Source organism: Grampus griseus, assembly GCF_964374135.1.
Source record: "Grampus griseus genome assembly, chromosome: 12".
In the NCBI taxonomy this organism is placed as follows: Eukaryota; Metazoa; Chordata; class Mammalia; order Artiodactyla; family Delphinidae; genus Grampus; species Grampus griseus.
The window spans coordinates 72825146-72842158 of NC_139006.1; the positions used below are offsets into that span (position 1 = coordinate 72825146).

At 43.2% G+C, this 17013-nt stretch overlaps 1 protein-coding gene across 8 annotated transcripts in view; it reads left to right on the forward strand.

Moving 5' to 3' along the window:
- The window catches only part of NEDD4L (NEDD4 like E3 ubiquitin protein ligase), a 147524-nt gene that overhangs the window by 77886 nt on the left and 52625 nt on the right, over positions 1–17013 (forward strand). For 6 of the 8 annotated variants that reach the window (XM_082667467.1, XM_082667468.1, XM_082667464.1 and 3 more), the window contains 5 exons: positions 1747–1879; positions 3032–3208; positions 11989–12120; positions 12621–12740; positions 13808–14005. In XM_082667467.1, coding sequence (XP_082523593.1) covers positions 1747–1879; positions 3032–3208; positions 11989–12120; positions 12621–12740; positions 13808–14005 — 760 coding nt within the window. Of the gene's footprint in view, positions 1–1746; positions 1880–3031; positions 3209–5351; positions 5427–11988; positions 12121–12620; positions 12741–13807; positions 14006–17013 lie in introns of all 8 variants that reach the window. The other 2 variants (XM_082667471.1, XM_082667469.1) reach the window with 2 other exon arrangements.

The following is a 17013-nucleotide window of genomic DNA, read 5'->3' on the forward strand; positions in this document are numbered from 1 at the left end:
TCTAACATATCCAAGAGAGTGTTATTTTTTATCATCCTGTTTTGGTGGTTTCAGAAATTGTGTTAGTATACTTGTGTGTCCCTTGATTTTAATTAGTTTCTCTATGGCCTTATGCGATTTTTTTCTGAGGAGTCCTGCTTGACATACTACTTTTAGTCCAGTTATAGTTTAATACAACTATAAAGTACGCAAAATGTATATTTCTGTTAGGTTTTAAAAATTTGTATATTGGGCAGTAAAACTTCATTCAGATCTAAATAACAAGAGGTTTTCTTTTAATGTGGATTAAAGAAAGCTAACCTTCATACTGTCCCTTTACCAGTAAAGCTAAATAATGTAAAGATCTTTGGTGGCAATATTCAGACTCTCTTGGAAACTGGCATTAAAGAGTCACCTGCTTATTTGCAAACAGTGCTGCTTATTGCAGACTGTTCACTGTTACCGGGGCCCAGCATGTTCTTTGGGGGGAATATAGGAAAAGAGTATAAGTTAGCTTGAGAGTCCTTAGAATGTTTTAAAACCTATGTTTTAGGAAGAGTCTATAATGAGGGTCCTTGATTAATACTGGATTTCATTTAGTCTGAAATAATGTTTTCAAATATTTTGAAATATTAATTTGCAGCGTCTTTTTTTTTTTTTTTTTTTTTTTTTGCGGTACGCGGGCCTCTCACTGTTGCGGCCTCTCCCGTTGCGGAGCACAGGCTCCGGACACGCAGGCTCAGCGGCCGTGGCTCACGGGCCCAGCCGCTCCGCGGCATGTGGGATCTTCCTGGGCCGGGGCACGAACCCGCGTCCCCTGCATCGGCAGGCGGACCCTCAACCACTGCGCCACCAGGGAAGCCCTGCAGCGTCATTTTTTAACTGAATATGGCGTCTTATTTAAAGAGTCTGTAAGGGTTTTCTCTCAAAAACATTTTGACATTTAAACTTCTACTCTAAAAGCCTCCAAGTAGTATTTCTCCCAAAGGAGAATTGCCTGTAATTTAGTGCAAAAGTTTTCAAGATTGACTCAATGCTTTTCACATCCTGAATTAAGAGAGTTACATGACGCCCCACCCCGCCACCCCCCCCAAAAAAAGAGACTATGAAGTTGCAGCGTTCCTCAAATCCAAGTTGATTTGGGAGGTTATTGCCTGATGTTTGTGGATTTTAAAAAGGAGTTTAATGGGGAGAAATGCAGTGTCATGCATCTGAGAGTCTGTCAAAATGAGATCCTCAGAGGCCGAAAAAGTTCACGTTGGGTCAGGAGCATTTCCCTCCAGACCCCAGCTTTGAGTTTATACTATTTGTACTCATTGGTTAATTGTTGGTGACCAAAAGTTGTGACCCTGTCATTGCTGGACTCCTAGAGAGGGGTCACCACGGACTGGCCATGAGTGTGAGCTTACCTGTCACCTCTCCTTCAAGAGGCCTCCCTTGTCACTGGGGCAGATGGATGGAGGGCTTTGATTTCTCTTCTTTCTTAAACACTAAAGTACATGCTGCAGTATATGCCTGAAAGATACTCAAAAATATTGGGACAGATGCATTTAAAGACTGTATTTCAATGAAAGGGACCTAGGAGAATGCTTTAGCCAAGAGGTGGTGGCAGATTCTCCTGCTGAACGGCCAGCTGATGGTCAGTGTTGCGCGAGAGAGCACTGACACTGTGTTAGGCGTCAGGCCCTTGGTGGGTGTTGGCTGGTGTCAAAGGGCCAGGTGTCAGTACCGGTTCTCCTGACTCGCACCCTCACCCCGCGCTCCCAGGGATGTGTCCTCCGAGTCCGACAGCAACATCCGGCAGATCAACCAGGAGGCAGCGCATCGGCGCTTCCGCTCACGCAGACACATCAGCGAGGATCTGGAGGTGGAGCCTGGCGAGGGCGGAGACGGCCCTGAGGTAGGACTTCCCGCGCTGCCGGCACACTCCTTGGAGCTCCTCCTTTCCGTGTTCTCCAGGTTGATCCTGTGTCGTAATTTCTTGTCTCAGTAAATCTGTGTAAAAAGGAAGGCTCATGGTCTCGTGGCTGATTGATGACCATCGAGATATTTATTAACTTAGAAAGTGCTTACAAAAGCCATCTTTGACGAGTACACATAGTTTACATCACTACAAAAGGGAATGACATTATTTTTAGCATGGAAATCTTAAGATGTTTTCACTTTATCCTTTATTTTTCCCCAGAGTCTAACCATCTCTTGTTAAATGGCAACATGGTTATCATCTTCGAGCAGTTGAAGTAGCCCTGTAACTTGTTTGGGTACCAAATACAAGTTTTTACTGAGTAGTTTTGACATAGTGAAAGAGGTTTGTTACCAAGAAAATAGAAATTTGGGTGAACAGAAATGTTCATAAGTTTACCCTTAAATGCTTATGGTAAATTACTGTGGAAGAATGTATATAAATTGAACAGCAAATTAGCGAGGCAGCAAACCGTAACTTCCATGCTGCCTTAACGACTCTGTTTACTTATTAGGAATCCATTCTTTTGAAACATTGCATTAGGAAGATCATTCACAAAATGTTCCAGTGATCAGAGTTAGAAAAGCAACGTGAATGATGCTGGAATAAATTCACTAAGAGTTACTTCATACCAGGGCTTACTTGCAGCTTATAGCATCTCTGCTGTTTTCATTGTGAATCCTCAACAGTTAGAGTAAAAGAAAATTCACGAAAATCATAAACAAATGCCTGAGGATATTTTTTTAACCCATGCAGGTAGTATCAATGCTAGAAGCAAAGCACTGCTCAGAGAGGCGCTATTACAAAGGGACTAAGAGCACAGCCCCTAGGACCAGGCTTCCTTGGCTCAAGTCCTGACCCCACCACTTCCTAGCTCTGTTACCTTGAGCATGTTATTCCCTCTGCGTCAGTGTCCGCATCTGTTGATCAGGGTAGTAGTCTTTATTTCCTTATGGATCCTGAGAATATTGTGTGCCTCCTGAGTGCTCAGTAAATGTGAATTACAGTTATCATAAGGGTTATTACAGGGGCGGGGAATGAGAGGGTCCCTCGTCCTAGCGGTTACCACAGCGTCTTGTTCCTTGGTAGCCTTGGGAGACCATTTCGGAAGAAGTGAGCCTCAGTGGAGACTCCCTCAGCCTGGTGCTGCCTCCACCACCAGCCTCACCTGTGTCTCGGACCAGCCCCCAGGAGCTGTCTGAGGAACTGAGCAGACGGCTTCAGATCACTCCGGACTCCAACGGGGAGCAGTTTGGTTCTTTGATTGTAAGTAATAGTGAAAATCTTTCCTGATGCATAAAAAAACTCAAATCTATGACTTGTGTTTCATCAGCTTTAACCCTGTAGAATTTCTTTTCCCAGCCAAAGGTTCATAAAGAGTACCTTTGTCATAAAGGTGGTGTTCGCACTGGGACCTGGGAGACATTGGGTCTCCAGGTTAATCCTCTTACGTCATACCCTGTGTGCTTTACCATTCTCGTTTCACAGATGAAGACGTGATTTTAAGTGACCCATCCGAGACAAGGTTAGAACAGGAGATAGATAGACATCTCCCAAGTCCCAGAGTACCAATCCTTGAGAAAGGTTGTGAAATTGTGACACTGTCACCAGGGTAGCATTTGAACTTGGGTTCTTAACCATCAGGGAAATTCATTGTAGACGCTTCAGGTGGGGCTAAGCCCCAATGAGAACAACAGAATCAGCCATGAAGACCTGTGTCTGACAACACAAAGCTCTGCAGAAAAAGCCCACAGAAAGTTCCTGCTCATGCATAAAACTGAGAAGCAATGCAGTCTCAGTGTCTCTTGAGAAATTGAACCTACAGATGTGCTGTAGTAAACGATGGTAGTCCCTCTGCTGCAAATGGCATCCTAGAAAAGTAGTCATCATTACAGCCATATCAAATGTTAAATGAATAGGAGGACTACATAAAATGTAAAAGCCAGTAAGTACTCACAGAATTGTTACTCCTTCAGTTATGTGTTTTTGCTTTAAAAGACACCATTGGCCCGTATCATGAGTTGCACTGATTACTCAGTTAATGAGCTTTTGTATAAAAATTCTATGAATGTCCTTCAGAAAGAGAAATATCACTGAGACGAAAATTTAGTACTGAAGAGGCAGGGAAAAAAAAGAGTTTGCATATATGGGATATTTGAACTGATAAAACTGTTGCTACGGAAACAACATAAGCAAGGAAGCCATATATTTTAAACATTATAAAAGCAAGTAAGTACTGCCAGAAGCATAGCAGTGGTACACCTTTAGTCTACCAAGTGAAAAGCCATCATTTTAGGCAGCACTGATATTAAGCTATCATCTCTTATTATTTGTATAGGGAGCTTCTGCATTAATCTAGGTTCATAAAATATCTTTAAGATCCAAGTGCAAGTGTCGGAATTATGTTAAGTTCATGTTGAGTCTGTTTCAACTATTAAATAACAGTGCCTAGGAAAGAGAGGAGTAGGGCAGTAGGGGGTTCTTCTCCAGTTTTGCTTGTCAAGGTCACTCTGTATTCATGGACAACAGCATGAACTTTGACTAAAGGATGAATCCTTCATGCTAACCGTTGTGAAAAGACTTGAAAAGCTTCCCATTTACTGCTGCAGAGTCTGTCTTTGACCTGACCCCATTCTCCTGATTGCAAAATATTAAAAGCGAGCAGATGCTACAGAGTTGTCGCATGTACCAACCTGTTGCTAATTAGACCCCTGCCTTGTGTGTGTGTGACCTGCTGCTGATCTGTGGTCCTTTTTTTTTTTTTTAACAATATAGATTAATACAAACAAGTGAGAGGAACATATTATACCTTACACTCTATAGATTTTTTTCTTTTAGTTTAGCCGTACCTATTTTCCTTCATTTCTGTTCTGTACAACTTCTGAACTCCATTCAGAAGCTGAAGCTATAAATACCTAACCCTTCAGCAGTAGCCGAAGATTATATTTGAGTTCCCCTGGAAATAGAATCCAACTGATGCTTTGTCATTGGTCACAGTAGTCAATAAATGTTTAATAACTGCATGTGAGTATCTCTTCCTCTATTCGTGTTCCACTAGAATTTACCCAGAGGTTGCATCTCAAAGCAGAATTCAGGACTTCTAGCTTCTCTTTTCCACTATTAGAGCAGCACTCAAATGTCATCTGTGGAGCCCCCTTTCCTGTTTTGGCCTCTTATGTTTAACGTTATTTCTATCCCATCTGCTTAAGACACTTGAAAGTGACAGTGGAAGATACTTGACTCCTTAAAAGATTACTCTCATTACCCCGAAAAGATGGTGTTTCATTTAATTATACCTTCTAATATTAAAGAGCAGTGACTAGGCTTGAGTGATATATTTTTTAATCCAGTGCAACTCGTTTCTCAGAATATGTGTCCCTGATGCTCCGCGTCCTTTCCTCCCCTTCAGCAGAGAGAGCCTTCCTCGAGGTTGAGGTCCTGCAGTGTCACCGACGCAGTCGCAGAGCAGGCTCATCTGCCTCCGGTAACCCATGCTCATTTCCAGCCGTGAATTGGCTCTTTGGGCTTTTATTTAAAATCATCTGGGCTACTGAGGAAGAGTTTTTCCTGTGCCAATCCATTTACCGTCTACGTAAGACATTAAAATGTCCTAGCAAATTGCCCAAGGAGAGTGAATTTCCAATACGAAGAGTTGTCCTTGTCACCAAAGTCTCTGAAATGCTAAAAACTCCATTGTTTTGCTTTTCCATCCAAATTAATACCAATTCTGATGTGCTTACTTGACCTAAACATTAACAATTCCCTGTTTAAAAAACTTCATTTGGTCCCTGAAGCTGTGTTTGAGTGACCTATATCTCAAGAACATAGGAAGAACTCTTCTGGGTGGGCAGCGAGAAGTCCTTTCCATTACTAATGCTCTTAACCCACAAAGCCTCTGTCCCTTCTCTTTAAAGCCAGCTCTGCTGACTCAAGAGTTGGCTATAATTTGTTCCCACTTTCCCACAGTTTTCATAACTAGCAGGAAATATAGAAGTGTAAAGGGTATTTAATAATATAGGACATAAATAAAAATGAATATTCTGATTGGAAAGCAGGCCAGAACTGCTTTGGGAGATGTTTAATAAACACATTAAAAGCAAATTTTATGTAAATTTGTATTACGACAAATCCTTGATCATTGGTAGCGCTTGTTTATTGCATATGAAATTGTTTGCAATGAAATGATCACTGTTTATTGCATATAAAGTTGAAGAAGGGAAAGAAAGATTGCACTTAACAGTTTTTGCAATCATAGTGTCTTCCCTATTGTGTACATTTTTGCTCAACTTCAAAGGACCTTTTTTGCCTAGGCTTTAAGTCTTTTATGTTTACAGAATGAATAGGACATTAGTCAACTGAGTAATCAACATAATAGATGCAGTTGTGACATACATGGAAAGGGCTGGTAGGTCAGAAGCTTGACAAAAGCATCCTTTCTGGGATCCTTTCAGACCTCCCCCAAAACAGAACAGTCAGCTGTGATGGACTAGCGGGATACTCTTCAGATGATGCTGTGATTTTCCTTGATGAATTAATGGTGCTTTCTCTCCTTTTCCAAAATCAGTGTCAGTTTTATTGGCCAAAAGAGCTCACTTCCCTGAAAACTGATGATTCTTCCCTCTTTCCTTGTGCTCCGTGAAGCTGTGAACTCACTGATCACCAGTGGCCTCTTACTTGAATCTCTGAGTTTGACAGATTTAATAATCTGCTAATTATTTAACAGTGGGGGCACGATAGTGGTGCTTTCCATTTTTTTTTCCATGAGACATCTCACATTGTTGAGGTTGTCAGTTCATCGCTTACCCAGGTCAGGGCTGCAACCTGAGCCTTCTCTGGCTGGGAGGGTCATCGTGTTCCTCTTTTCCTTCTGGTCATCAGTGGTTGCTCAACTTTATTTGGACCGGGTGGATTGCACAGATTTTGATTCATGTCACCTGCCTTACTGGCTGCACCAGCACTGATTCCTGATTCAATAAGCAATGGGTGGTCTCCCGAAATGCATTTCACTGATGTAAATTATCATTTAACAGCCCAGTGCCCCAGCTGGGAGAGCACGTTCATCAACTGTCACGGGTGGTGAGGCGCCAACGGTAATGATACCCTCGTTCAGACATGAATGGCAAAACTGGGGTTGGTTTTAATATTTTGGGTCATGGTGAATATACACTTTTTTCTTCTTTTTTTGATAAGAGCAGCTTCTTATGTGCCACAGAGCTGCATGCTTCTTATTTTAAACCTCTCACTTTCCCATTGTTTGAAGGTACCGGGTAAAACGAATTGATTTTTAGTCCCGTATAGTTTTATGAGGAATACTGTCAAGCTTTGTTTAAAGTGCATTTTAATCTGATCATTTAGAGTCTGTTTCTGCCTTTTAGTGTTTGTACTCCTGATAAGCTTTTCCCGTGTGTTTAGAAGACTTGGGTAAAATATTTTGGTTGGAGGAGAATCAAGGAAGCCACAGGAATTGCATGCAATTATACATGTGAATTTTCAGTTATACATTTCCCGTACCACGTTTCAAAGGCTGGGTTAGATTTTTTGTATCACAAGCGTGAACCAGTGATCTTTCTCTGCTACCAGGGGCCCCTACTCACAGGTTCACAGGTATGAACAAGTGTTCATATAATTTAGGAGGAGAGAGGAAAGAGTATAATTAAGAAATTGAAAAGATCTAGAAAAATGGTGTTTTTAAGCCATGTATCTGTTATTCTTATTACTCATTATTTTAAGTAATTTCTACTGTTCGTGTTTGTGGGTAACTTGGACGACTGTGTACTAAGTTGCCTGTTTTCTCCTTGATCCCTAAAGACAGGCTAGTTGATAGTTTATGCTTGGAGCTGCTATAGCTATTTGAAGAATTTTCCTTACTGTTTTACCTTTGTATGTTTGTTGTAACTGCTTATTACTCGAGAACACCTTTAAATACATATACGATTGCTAATTCCTGTAGGATGTTGATTTAAAGGAACAATTTGGTTACATTGTTAGGATTTACTGCTCAGCATTGTACACTGGAAAATCGAAGTGGCAGTCCGCAAAAATCAACCCAGTTTAAAGTATTGAGCTGCAGTGAAGGGCATGTGTTGGGTGGGCCAGGCTCAGCCTCCAGTAGAATTCAAGAAAGTTCAGATAAACTCGTATATTTCCTATTGTGCGCTAGTAACTTCCATGGGAGTAGAGCTGCGAGGCAGAAAGATCACTTCGTGAAATGATTTTAATAGAGTGCAGGGCTGCTGAGCATCTACTATCATTTTTGCATTTTGTTGGCCTTGGAACCTGACGTGAGTGTTGGAGTGTTGCGAGAGCTGATGATATTAAATGACAGGGTAAACTGAATTATGATCGTCCTGGGATCCATGGTCAGAATCACCTGGCAGGACGAAGTGATCCATGTGAATGAGCTCCCCGTGGCCCTGCCACTGTGCTTTTCTTCTTGCCTGTGCTCTCTCCCTCCCCCAGCAATGAATTAAAAATAGGAATTTGGTTTTGTTTTCTATTTTCAATGACTGGGTAGTAATATTTCCTAAATGTTTTATCTACTCTCATGCTTTCTACGTACCTGGTAATCTTTCGCCTGGAATAAGCAAACCTTATGGCTGCATTAGAAATTATCACGTCTATTTCTTTTGCACCCTCACCATCCCTCGTGACGAATAGCCTTTACTTTTGCTTTTCCAATTCCATCTCCTTCCCTGTCAGCCACAACACTGAAGTGTGCTGTGTCATCCTGGAGCTACCCTGGGACTCCCCATCCCACTCCTTCCTCTGTGCTCTCGTAAACATACACGTGGATGCATGCGTGCGCACATACGCGTGCGCACGTGCACACACACACACACACACACAAGTGGGATCTCATATACGTATTAGTTATCAACTTGATATTATTCACTTGTGGTCATTTTTCGGGACATACTAATTATTACATAGTAGTCAGTGATGTGAGTGCACCGCAGTTTATATAATTTTCCCACATCGATGAACATTCAGCCTCCACCCCCTGGGCACTGCTCGCCATGTGGCTTTCTTAGCCATCCTGGTGTTGCTCTCTTTCCATGGTAGTGCTTTTATTTCTACGGTATAATGAACAAGCCCTGATTCTCATCTGCAGAGCCGCAACCCTTTGACGTATGACAAATAAATACGCACTGGTGCCACTTTCCAGCTGGCTAAGCATGAGCCCTCTCTGTGAGAGAAAATGAGAGGCATAGCACAGTTTGGGGGTTTTGCTATATATACCCTAATAATACGCTGAGGTAAGAGTGTGGCAGGGTTTGAGTGAATCTTGGAGAATCTGTGATAGCGCCAAACATTTATCATCTTTAAAGACATTTTGAAACTGTTACAGCTCCAATGTAATTGAGTTCTTCATTCTAATGAAATAAATGGAGCTACCATGAAGCTGCAGTTAAATGGCTCCTTGGCGTTGTGAAACACAGTGGTAGAATTCAGATGAAAAGCTGTGAAGTGTTAAATTAAGCTGACTGGCCGTTTTCTAACTTGTCTCCTGATTAATTCACATGTTCTCGAGGTGGTAAGGAAGGCACGTGTGCAGAAGCGCGCGCACTCCACGCACACCGCAGGAGAAGGCTGACGCTGGCTCCAGGGCTGCGCCCCTGCCATGGTCTGTGCCCCTGCCGTGGTCTGTTCGTAGAAGCTGAGCCCCACCCCCTCCCCAGCTGTGGGAGGTGGTGTTTTGAGTCACAGATGGAATCATCAGCACAGGCTGTTCTTCATGGACACTTGGAAAGAACCCTATAAAGAACCATTTTAATAACACCATCTTGCGTAAATGGAACTAGATCGTAGGTTGCCAATTCAGTTCTCAATAGAAGGTAGAAGGAACATTTTAATCAAATTCAGTGTTCTCTACAACACTCCTAGTTTTCCATAAACTGATTAGCCCTATTAACTGTGGATCTATGAAAGTAACCTGGTTGCTGGAATACTCTACTGGAACTCAGTCCTGAGATTATCCATGACACATCCCAGTTATTTTAGTTTATTAGCTTCCTTGTAAATATCCTTTCCAGGGATACTGTAGCTGTAAAACTATCCTTAAAGTTTCCAAAATGGAGTTTTCTAAGGGCACATCTAACTGCCTCTCTGCAGAAAATAATTCAACGGGGAGGCCGAGAAGCAGCATTTAGTATTTAGTATTCCATTCAGCCAAAACATTTTTGGTCCTCATATAAACAAACAGTATGTCAAGGCTTGATAGCATGTACTTGGCCCAAAATACTAATCAACCACTAACTTAGGTTACAGAGTCCACTGGGTCAGCAGAATCCATTGCTGTAGTGCCCAGATAAAAAGTAGCCTGGAAATAGCTCCTTTGTGTTGGTGTCACAGCGAGAGGAGGAGGGTGGAAACAGCTTTCAGCTGTAGACAGATTCATCTGTCTTTAATACTCATGGAAGGATCAGGTCTGCATGTTGATGTTTCTTCCACTCTTGTTGTATCCCCACAGCTAGATCCAGGACTCTACGTACTCAGAGTCTTGGAATTGCCATTCTGGGGCCTTGGGGACTTTATCTGGAATAATGCCAAGGAAATAGTTGCTGCAGTTTTAGCAGAAAGTTGTCTTTCAGATAAGTACACTTGCCCTGCTGGGTAAATGTGTTTTAGAAATAACCATTAAGGCAGCTGCTTCCTGGTCTGTTTTTCTCTGGAATGTGCTATTTGAGCTCATGAAGTAAGATATTAAGCCTCGTTGCCTGCAGTCCCCAAATGACATGGCTGCGTCCCTGATCTTGCTTTTCAGTTCAAGGTCTTGCAGTGGACTGGGGGGCCCTCTTTGCCAAGGTACCTTGTTGGCAGAGAACACGAAAGATGGGATGAGTACAAGGAGAGATTGGGCTAAGAGATTGACATCTTCAGCCTAACAAGAAAACTGCATCTGGTAAAATGTCTGGACTTTCAGAAGATCCTAATTAGGGAAGACGGTGCCCTAAAAGAAGTGGTTTCCTTTTGTAACCTCACGTAAGAGATTATTCCTGATGCTTGGCCTCTTGTTTCTTTTACGCTCTCCCAAGAGCCTTGGTAGTCATGGTTGGCTTCTTGTTCCTACCCCCTTCCTTAGAGTAGCAGCCCTTTCCCAGCTACAGAGCTCATGCGCGGCACCCCTTGAGGCACTGGCCTCAAGCAAACATCCCCTTGCCTCCGTGAGTCTTTGAGACACCCTGCTTTCCAGCAGCTCTCCACCCCGCCTGCATTTCTCAAACTGCTTCTTACAGGCAAAAGTGTCGCAGGAAGCCTTTTGCAATCTACTTTGAACTATCCAACCATAGTCACTCTGTACTGCACATGTCTCTAAGCCCAGAAGCTACGTGTGCTCCATTCACCCTTTAAGGAGACAAACTCCATACGGGAGGACGGGGGGGCGGGGGGGGATACAGCCTCAGTTATCACGCTTCTTTGGAATTCTGGCCTCAGATCGCCAGGTGGCGTCCCAGGCTGGAATAGTTGAGATACTCTGGTCAGTCACTAGCGTGAAAGCAGGCCTCGTAGAGAGCAGACTCTGTGTGTGTGTGTGTGTGTCCCCCACCCCGTGCCGAAAGCTACGTAGTGTAAGGGCCCTAAGCTGGTGAAGAATTTAGGAATAGACTAGGAGAGCATCCCTGTGACAGCTAGATTGAGGAGACAATATTCAGGGCATCCCTCTCAGAGTCGGTAACATTTAATAATTTGAAATACCTTTTAGGCTCTACGTGGTTTGACAGTAAAATGCAGCAACTAAAACGAATTGTCATATTATTCTCTTTCCTTATGATCACGTTGGCAGCAACCCTTTATGTTGAAGGCTGCATGGCCTGGAACTGAGTTTTGTAAGATTTTTGACCCTGTGGCTTGTGTGGGAGTTCATTTCACAGTAGGTTTAAATCTATTGGAAACCTATTGCTGTTTTCCAGGCACTCGTGTTTTCGGTACCATTAGAATTAACTCACTTTGTCTAGCACAAATAATTCTGGGTACGTATTACTTTATTAAGTTCATCGGAAAACAAATGCAAGATATTAAATAATAACAATTTCTTACACAAACAGCCATCAGTGGCCTATGTACATACCACGCCGGGCCTACCTTCAGGCTGGGAAGAGAGAAAAGATGCTAAGGGACGCACATACTATGTCAATCATAACAATCGAACCACAACTTGGACTCGACCTATCATGCAGGTATGCAGATCGCCACACAGCTTATAGTCACAGGCAGTAGAAGCCAAAACGGACGCGAATCCCACGTTCCCGATGTTTATGTGTTGTTCTGAAGAACCCATGTTTAAGAAAATTTTTCTCGCAAATGCATTCCTTTTAAACATAGTATTTGCCCTAACGAAGAATTTGGTCCCTGACTCAGTCTCTCCCTAGATGGTCCATTTTAAAAATGTGACGTGAAAGGTTATTTTCAAAGTAAGAGCCTGCTTATTACGATGGGTAGCATGCCTCCGAACCCCCTTTTTTTCTGAGGCTGGTTTTTATGCCGGCCGGTGATTCATTTTTTATTTCCTTGGAGTGTTTCCCCATCCTTCCCCCCATTATTATGCGTAGTCATTTCCTCCGTGCTTTAAACAGGCCAGACCTCTCCTAATCGCTGGCTGTGTTGTTGGGTCCGCCCTCCAGTAACGCGCGCAGGGAGAGCCTCACACGAAGCTAACTTGTGTTTGCCTCCAACGTAGCTTGCAGAAGACGGTGCATCCGGATCCGCCACAAACAGTAACAACCATCTAATCGAGCCTCAGATCCGCCGGCCTCGTAGCCTCAGTTCGCCAACAGTAACTTTATCTGCCCCACTGGAGGTGAGAAGGCTACGTCATCTAACTGGGGTCACGTCTATCCTGTGACTTCTCCTCATTCTCTCTTCTCTCTGAACTGGGACTTGGGTTTTGCAGCCACCTTCCGCTCTGATAATCAGTCTCTGTGTCCGTGGTGAGGGGTGTCCCTGTGTAGCCTCACTCCATGCTTCCCATCCCTGGACTCACCTGATTCTCATTCTCATTGGGCTGAGGCCATGGTGGCTTGTACTGGACATGGGCTCCTCTCTTCAGAACTTTCTCCATTCGTGTTGTGTTTCACTCCTTACTGCCTGTTACCTCATGAGACTCGCATAATAACTCGTATTGGTTCAAATACCAATGCTTACGCTGAGTTTTTAAACATAGCTGTTGCTTTGATCTGTTTTTCCTTTCGACCGTGAGGTCTTCCATTGTATCAGCCTCCGTGTTTCTGATGCCTGTTTGCGTCTGAGTCACTGCCGGGCACCTGCTTTGCGCCCTCCTGTTTGTGTGGTTTTAGGGACATCCCTTAACATCACAAATACCAGAGACGAAACCTTTGAAGTTCTAAACGTGACTGCATCTTAGAGATGGCTGCGGGCTTCTCCATGCCCGGGTTGAAGATGTTGATAAGTGGGAATGGGCGATATCTCCTCCAGACTGTGATGTAAATGTCCTGGGTAACAACTCTGCAATTCCAGGTGGCTGTCTCGGTTGATAGAGGTTTTGCTTTTCTGCTCTAAAAATTGCCAGTCCATCTTCGTTAGACTGTGAGCTCCTTGAGAGCAGGGGCATGTTCTTCTCCACCTTCTGTAAAATCCCCATCCGTAATGCTCACTACAGAACAGTATTTGGGCTACATACCAAGTAGCTGTCAAAGGATGGTGGCTCTACGTACTTCATATTGTTGTGTGTTTAACCAGTAGAAAAACCTTACAGTTAGATTAATTTTAAAAGTAAACCAAGCAGGTTTTTTAGGAGCTTCCCCGTTGTCCCTCTTCAAAGAGGAGTGTTCCGTGACCCCCAGGTACATGTTGACCCCTCTGGACTAGCACCTGGTAAGACTTCTAATGCTCATTATTATTCCTTAGGGTGCCAAGGATTCACCCATACGTCGGGCTGTGAAAGATACCCTTTCCAATCCACAGTCCCCACAGCCATCACCTTACAACTCCCCCAAACCACAACACAAAGTCACACAGAGCTTCCTGCCGCCCGGCTGGGAAATGAGGATAGCGCCCAACGGCCGGCCCTTCTTCATTGACCATAACACAAAGACTACAACATGGGTAAGGTCGCTACTTTTATTTGGCTCCATTTTCATCCTGAGGTCTGGCATTCATTCCTTTATTTCCTTACCCAGTATCCATGGTTCTTGCAGAGAAATTTCCTGGCAGTGAAGCATGTCCCCAGAGGGTCTTCTCAGCTTGGTCTAGACTCCGCACATGGGGGCTGGCGGGGAGCAGGTGACTTACGGGCACAGGCTAATGGCCACCTTTGGTACTGGTGCCTTTTCTTCAGAGCACTCCAGGAAAGCTCCAGTTGTGACAATTTACCACATATGGAATAAAAAAGGTAGTGCTACATATAGCTAGGATTTTGATGTTACTGCTTCCCATCTCAGGATGCTGTAACCTTATTAGGAATTCTAATCTTTTTAGAAATGATGTTTCTTTGTCACTTTCTTTTTGCATCTGTGTTGACATTACCCATCTTTATTTTTATGTGATGTGTCATTTTAGTTTTTACTGTTCACATCAGATACGTATTTTATACTCTGTGCTACATTACTTTCTTTTAATTGTGGATCAGGAGGTATACTAAAGACTTGGTAGATTTGATAGCTCTTTTTTGTGAACATCTTATCACAGTTGGTTATTTCTTATCACAGGGCTCTTCCATGTGCCCCTGAATCATGCATGAGAGAGAATCCGTGCATTGTGTTAACCTGAGAAAAATGAGATTAACGAAAAGCACATATGTGTATCTTTATGTTCCTCTGTTCACTCTTCATTTCTTCAGGGGAGTCAGTGGTGGCTCATTTAATGTAGCGTAGAGTTCTTTTAAAAGTCATGGTATCTTTCTACTGAGTGGTCTCTAGACCAATGATTAGCCTGAAATGCGTCCTCATGTTTCTATTTCTGATGCTACCGAAGGTTTGTTTTCCTTCCTCTCCCTTATATCCCCATCTGATTGTCTGGGTACCGAGCGTAACTCAAGTCTTTCTGTCCTCTGGGCTGCTTGCTCAGAACTGATGGTATGTGAAAGCTGGTTGAGTTTTGGTGATTGTCACTGGCCCTAGCTCTGTGGTCTTGGACCAAGAGTGAACACATGCTTTAAATTCCCATTTCTAGTGTAGACACCAAGTCTACCCAGTTGAAAGAATAGCAGTATCGTGTTAAGGAAGAGACCTGGACCCAAACGGTCTGGACTGTCACTTACACTTTGCCCGTGGTGTGATGGTAATTCAGTCCCTTGAGAATTGGATTCGATGGCCCAGCAGACCCTCTCAGACCTCATGGATCGTGGTACAGTGTGTCTTCACGAGGACAATCTTAGCATTTGGGGCAGGACTGTGCCTGTTATTTGCAAGATGTTTAACATCCTTGGCTTCTGCCACTGCATCCTAATAGCCACTGTCGCCGCCCCCCCAACCCCTATCCTAGTGGCAACCCAAAAGCTCCCATGCATTTCCCAACACCCCGTAGTGAGAGCCGCTCCAATTTTGAAGTAAAGGAATAACCTGCCGAGAGAATTTATCATCCAGATCTGGTAACATTCATTTGGTAAACGCGTCACTACTGCTAAGGCATATATGATAACATGTAGCTTTGAAGATAAGATTACAGGTCTCTGGCAAGATGAGAGTAAAAGATAGGTCGCTCCTTGGGAAATAGAGTGAGAGAGATTGGTGTGAAAACCTTTTTTCCCTCGTGGACAGAGAACCTGTAGCAGTCCTGCTGGTGTACCCATTTCTACTTACTACAGCGCTGCTGGGATTTCTGTTCCTCAGCCAGGAATGGGAGCTCCAGAAATAGGGGTAAATATTGTAAAAGCAGCTGGATTAGTGTGTGCGGCCCCTGTGGCTTGCCAACATAAGCTATGATTTTAGTCATTTGAACTAGCTTAGTAATCAAATCCCCTAACCTTTTCACAGCCTTTCACACCACAACTGCAGTGTAATTGCAGCTGGGCAGATTTTATTTAAAATAGCACCAGCTTTATTTATTGCCTGCATTGGTGCTGAGTGAAACCCAGTTTCAATTTTCAATTGCCCCTTTCCACCAGATACTTGTGATTCACTGATTTAAATTTTTAATTGGTTAAAACGACATTTTGTTGCTGCTGCTGTCGTTGAAAATCCTTAAGGTAACAACTGGGAATTCCACAAACCACCACGCTTCTCCTCTAAACTCGGATGTGCTGACACAGCCGCATTATCCCTGCTAAACAAAGGCCCATACAAAATTCTCGCTGTGGAACACAGGCTCTAAATTGCTTGTTTATTTTGACAGAAGGTGGAAGGCTGGAGAGAACTGTAAAGATAATTTTCGGCTTAAAACCTGTGTTGACTTTGTTTGGGGTTTGCTTTGTTTTTTATTTTTATTTTTTTTTTTGCTTTGTTTTTTAAAGAGAGAACAAATAAGAGAGAACAGCTGTTCTTAGATTTGAGCATTATCATAGGAAAAGGAAAAAAAACAAATTGGTCAGACAGGTTGAGAATAATGAAAATTGTACTTCTTCCCCCAGCACCCTGTGTCCTCTTGATTCCTGCACTAACCAGAAGCAGGAAAATGTTCAGGCCAGCATTTCCCTCGTATACATTGATAGAGGAAAATTCCCTTTGAAGTCTATTTATAAAACACGGCCTCTCGCACACACAAATAATGGAGGCCGTGTGCCAGCCGTCTATCAGGAATAAAGTCTGACACAGCAGATGAGCATCACTTTGTCCCCACCTGGATCAGGCGGGCTGTGGATGCACGGCAGAGACCGGGGAGCTGGGGAGAGATTACAGGAGGGCTTCAACTCATGCATTCATTCCTTCTGCTGAGGAAGCAGCTCAAAGCATGTGTGTAAGAGTATATTTATGTCTTTTACAGGACAAAGCCTTGGCTTATTTTTGTGGCAACAAAGATTATACCTCAGTTAAGTTTCAGGTTTGTTTTCTACCCAGGTCCAAACTAATAAAACTCACTATAGTCTAGCCCTGGTGGTTGTTCCCTTCCAGGATCGAAAAAGCACAGTTGTCTTTTCAGCTAGCCAGCATGCCCATATTTTATATATTTTTAAATGA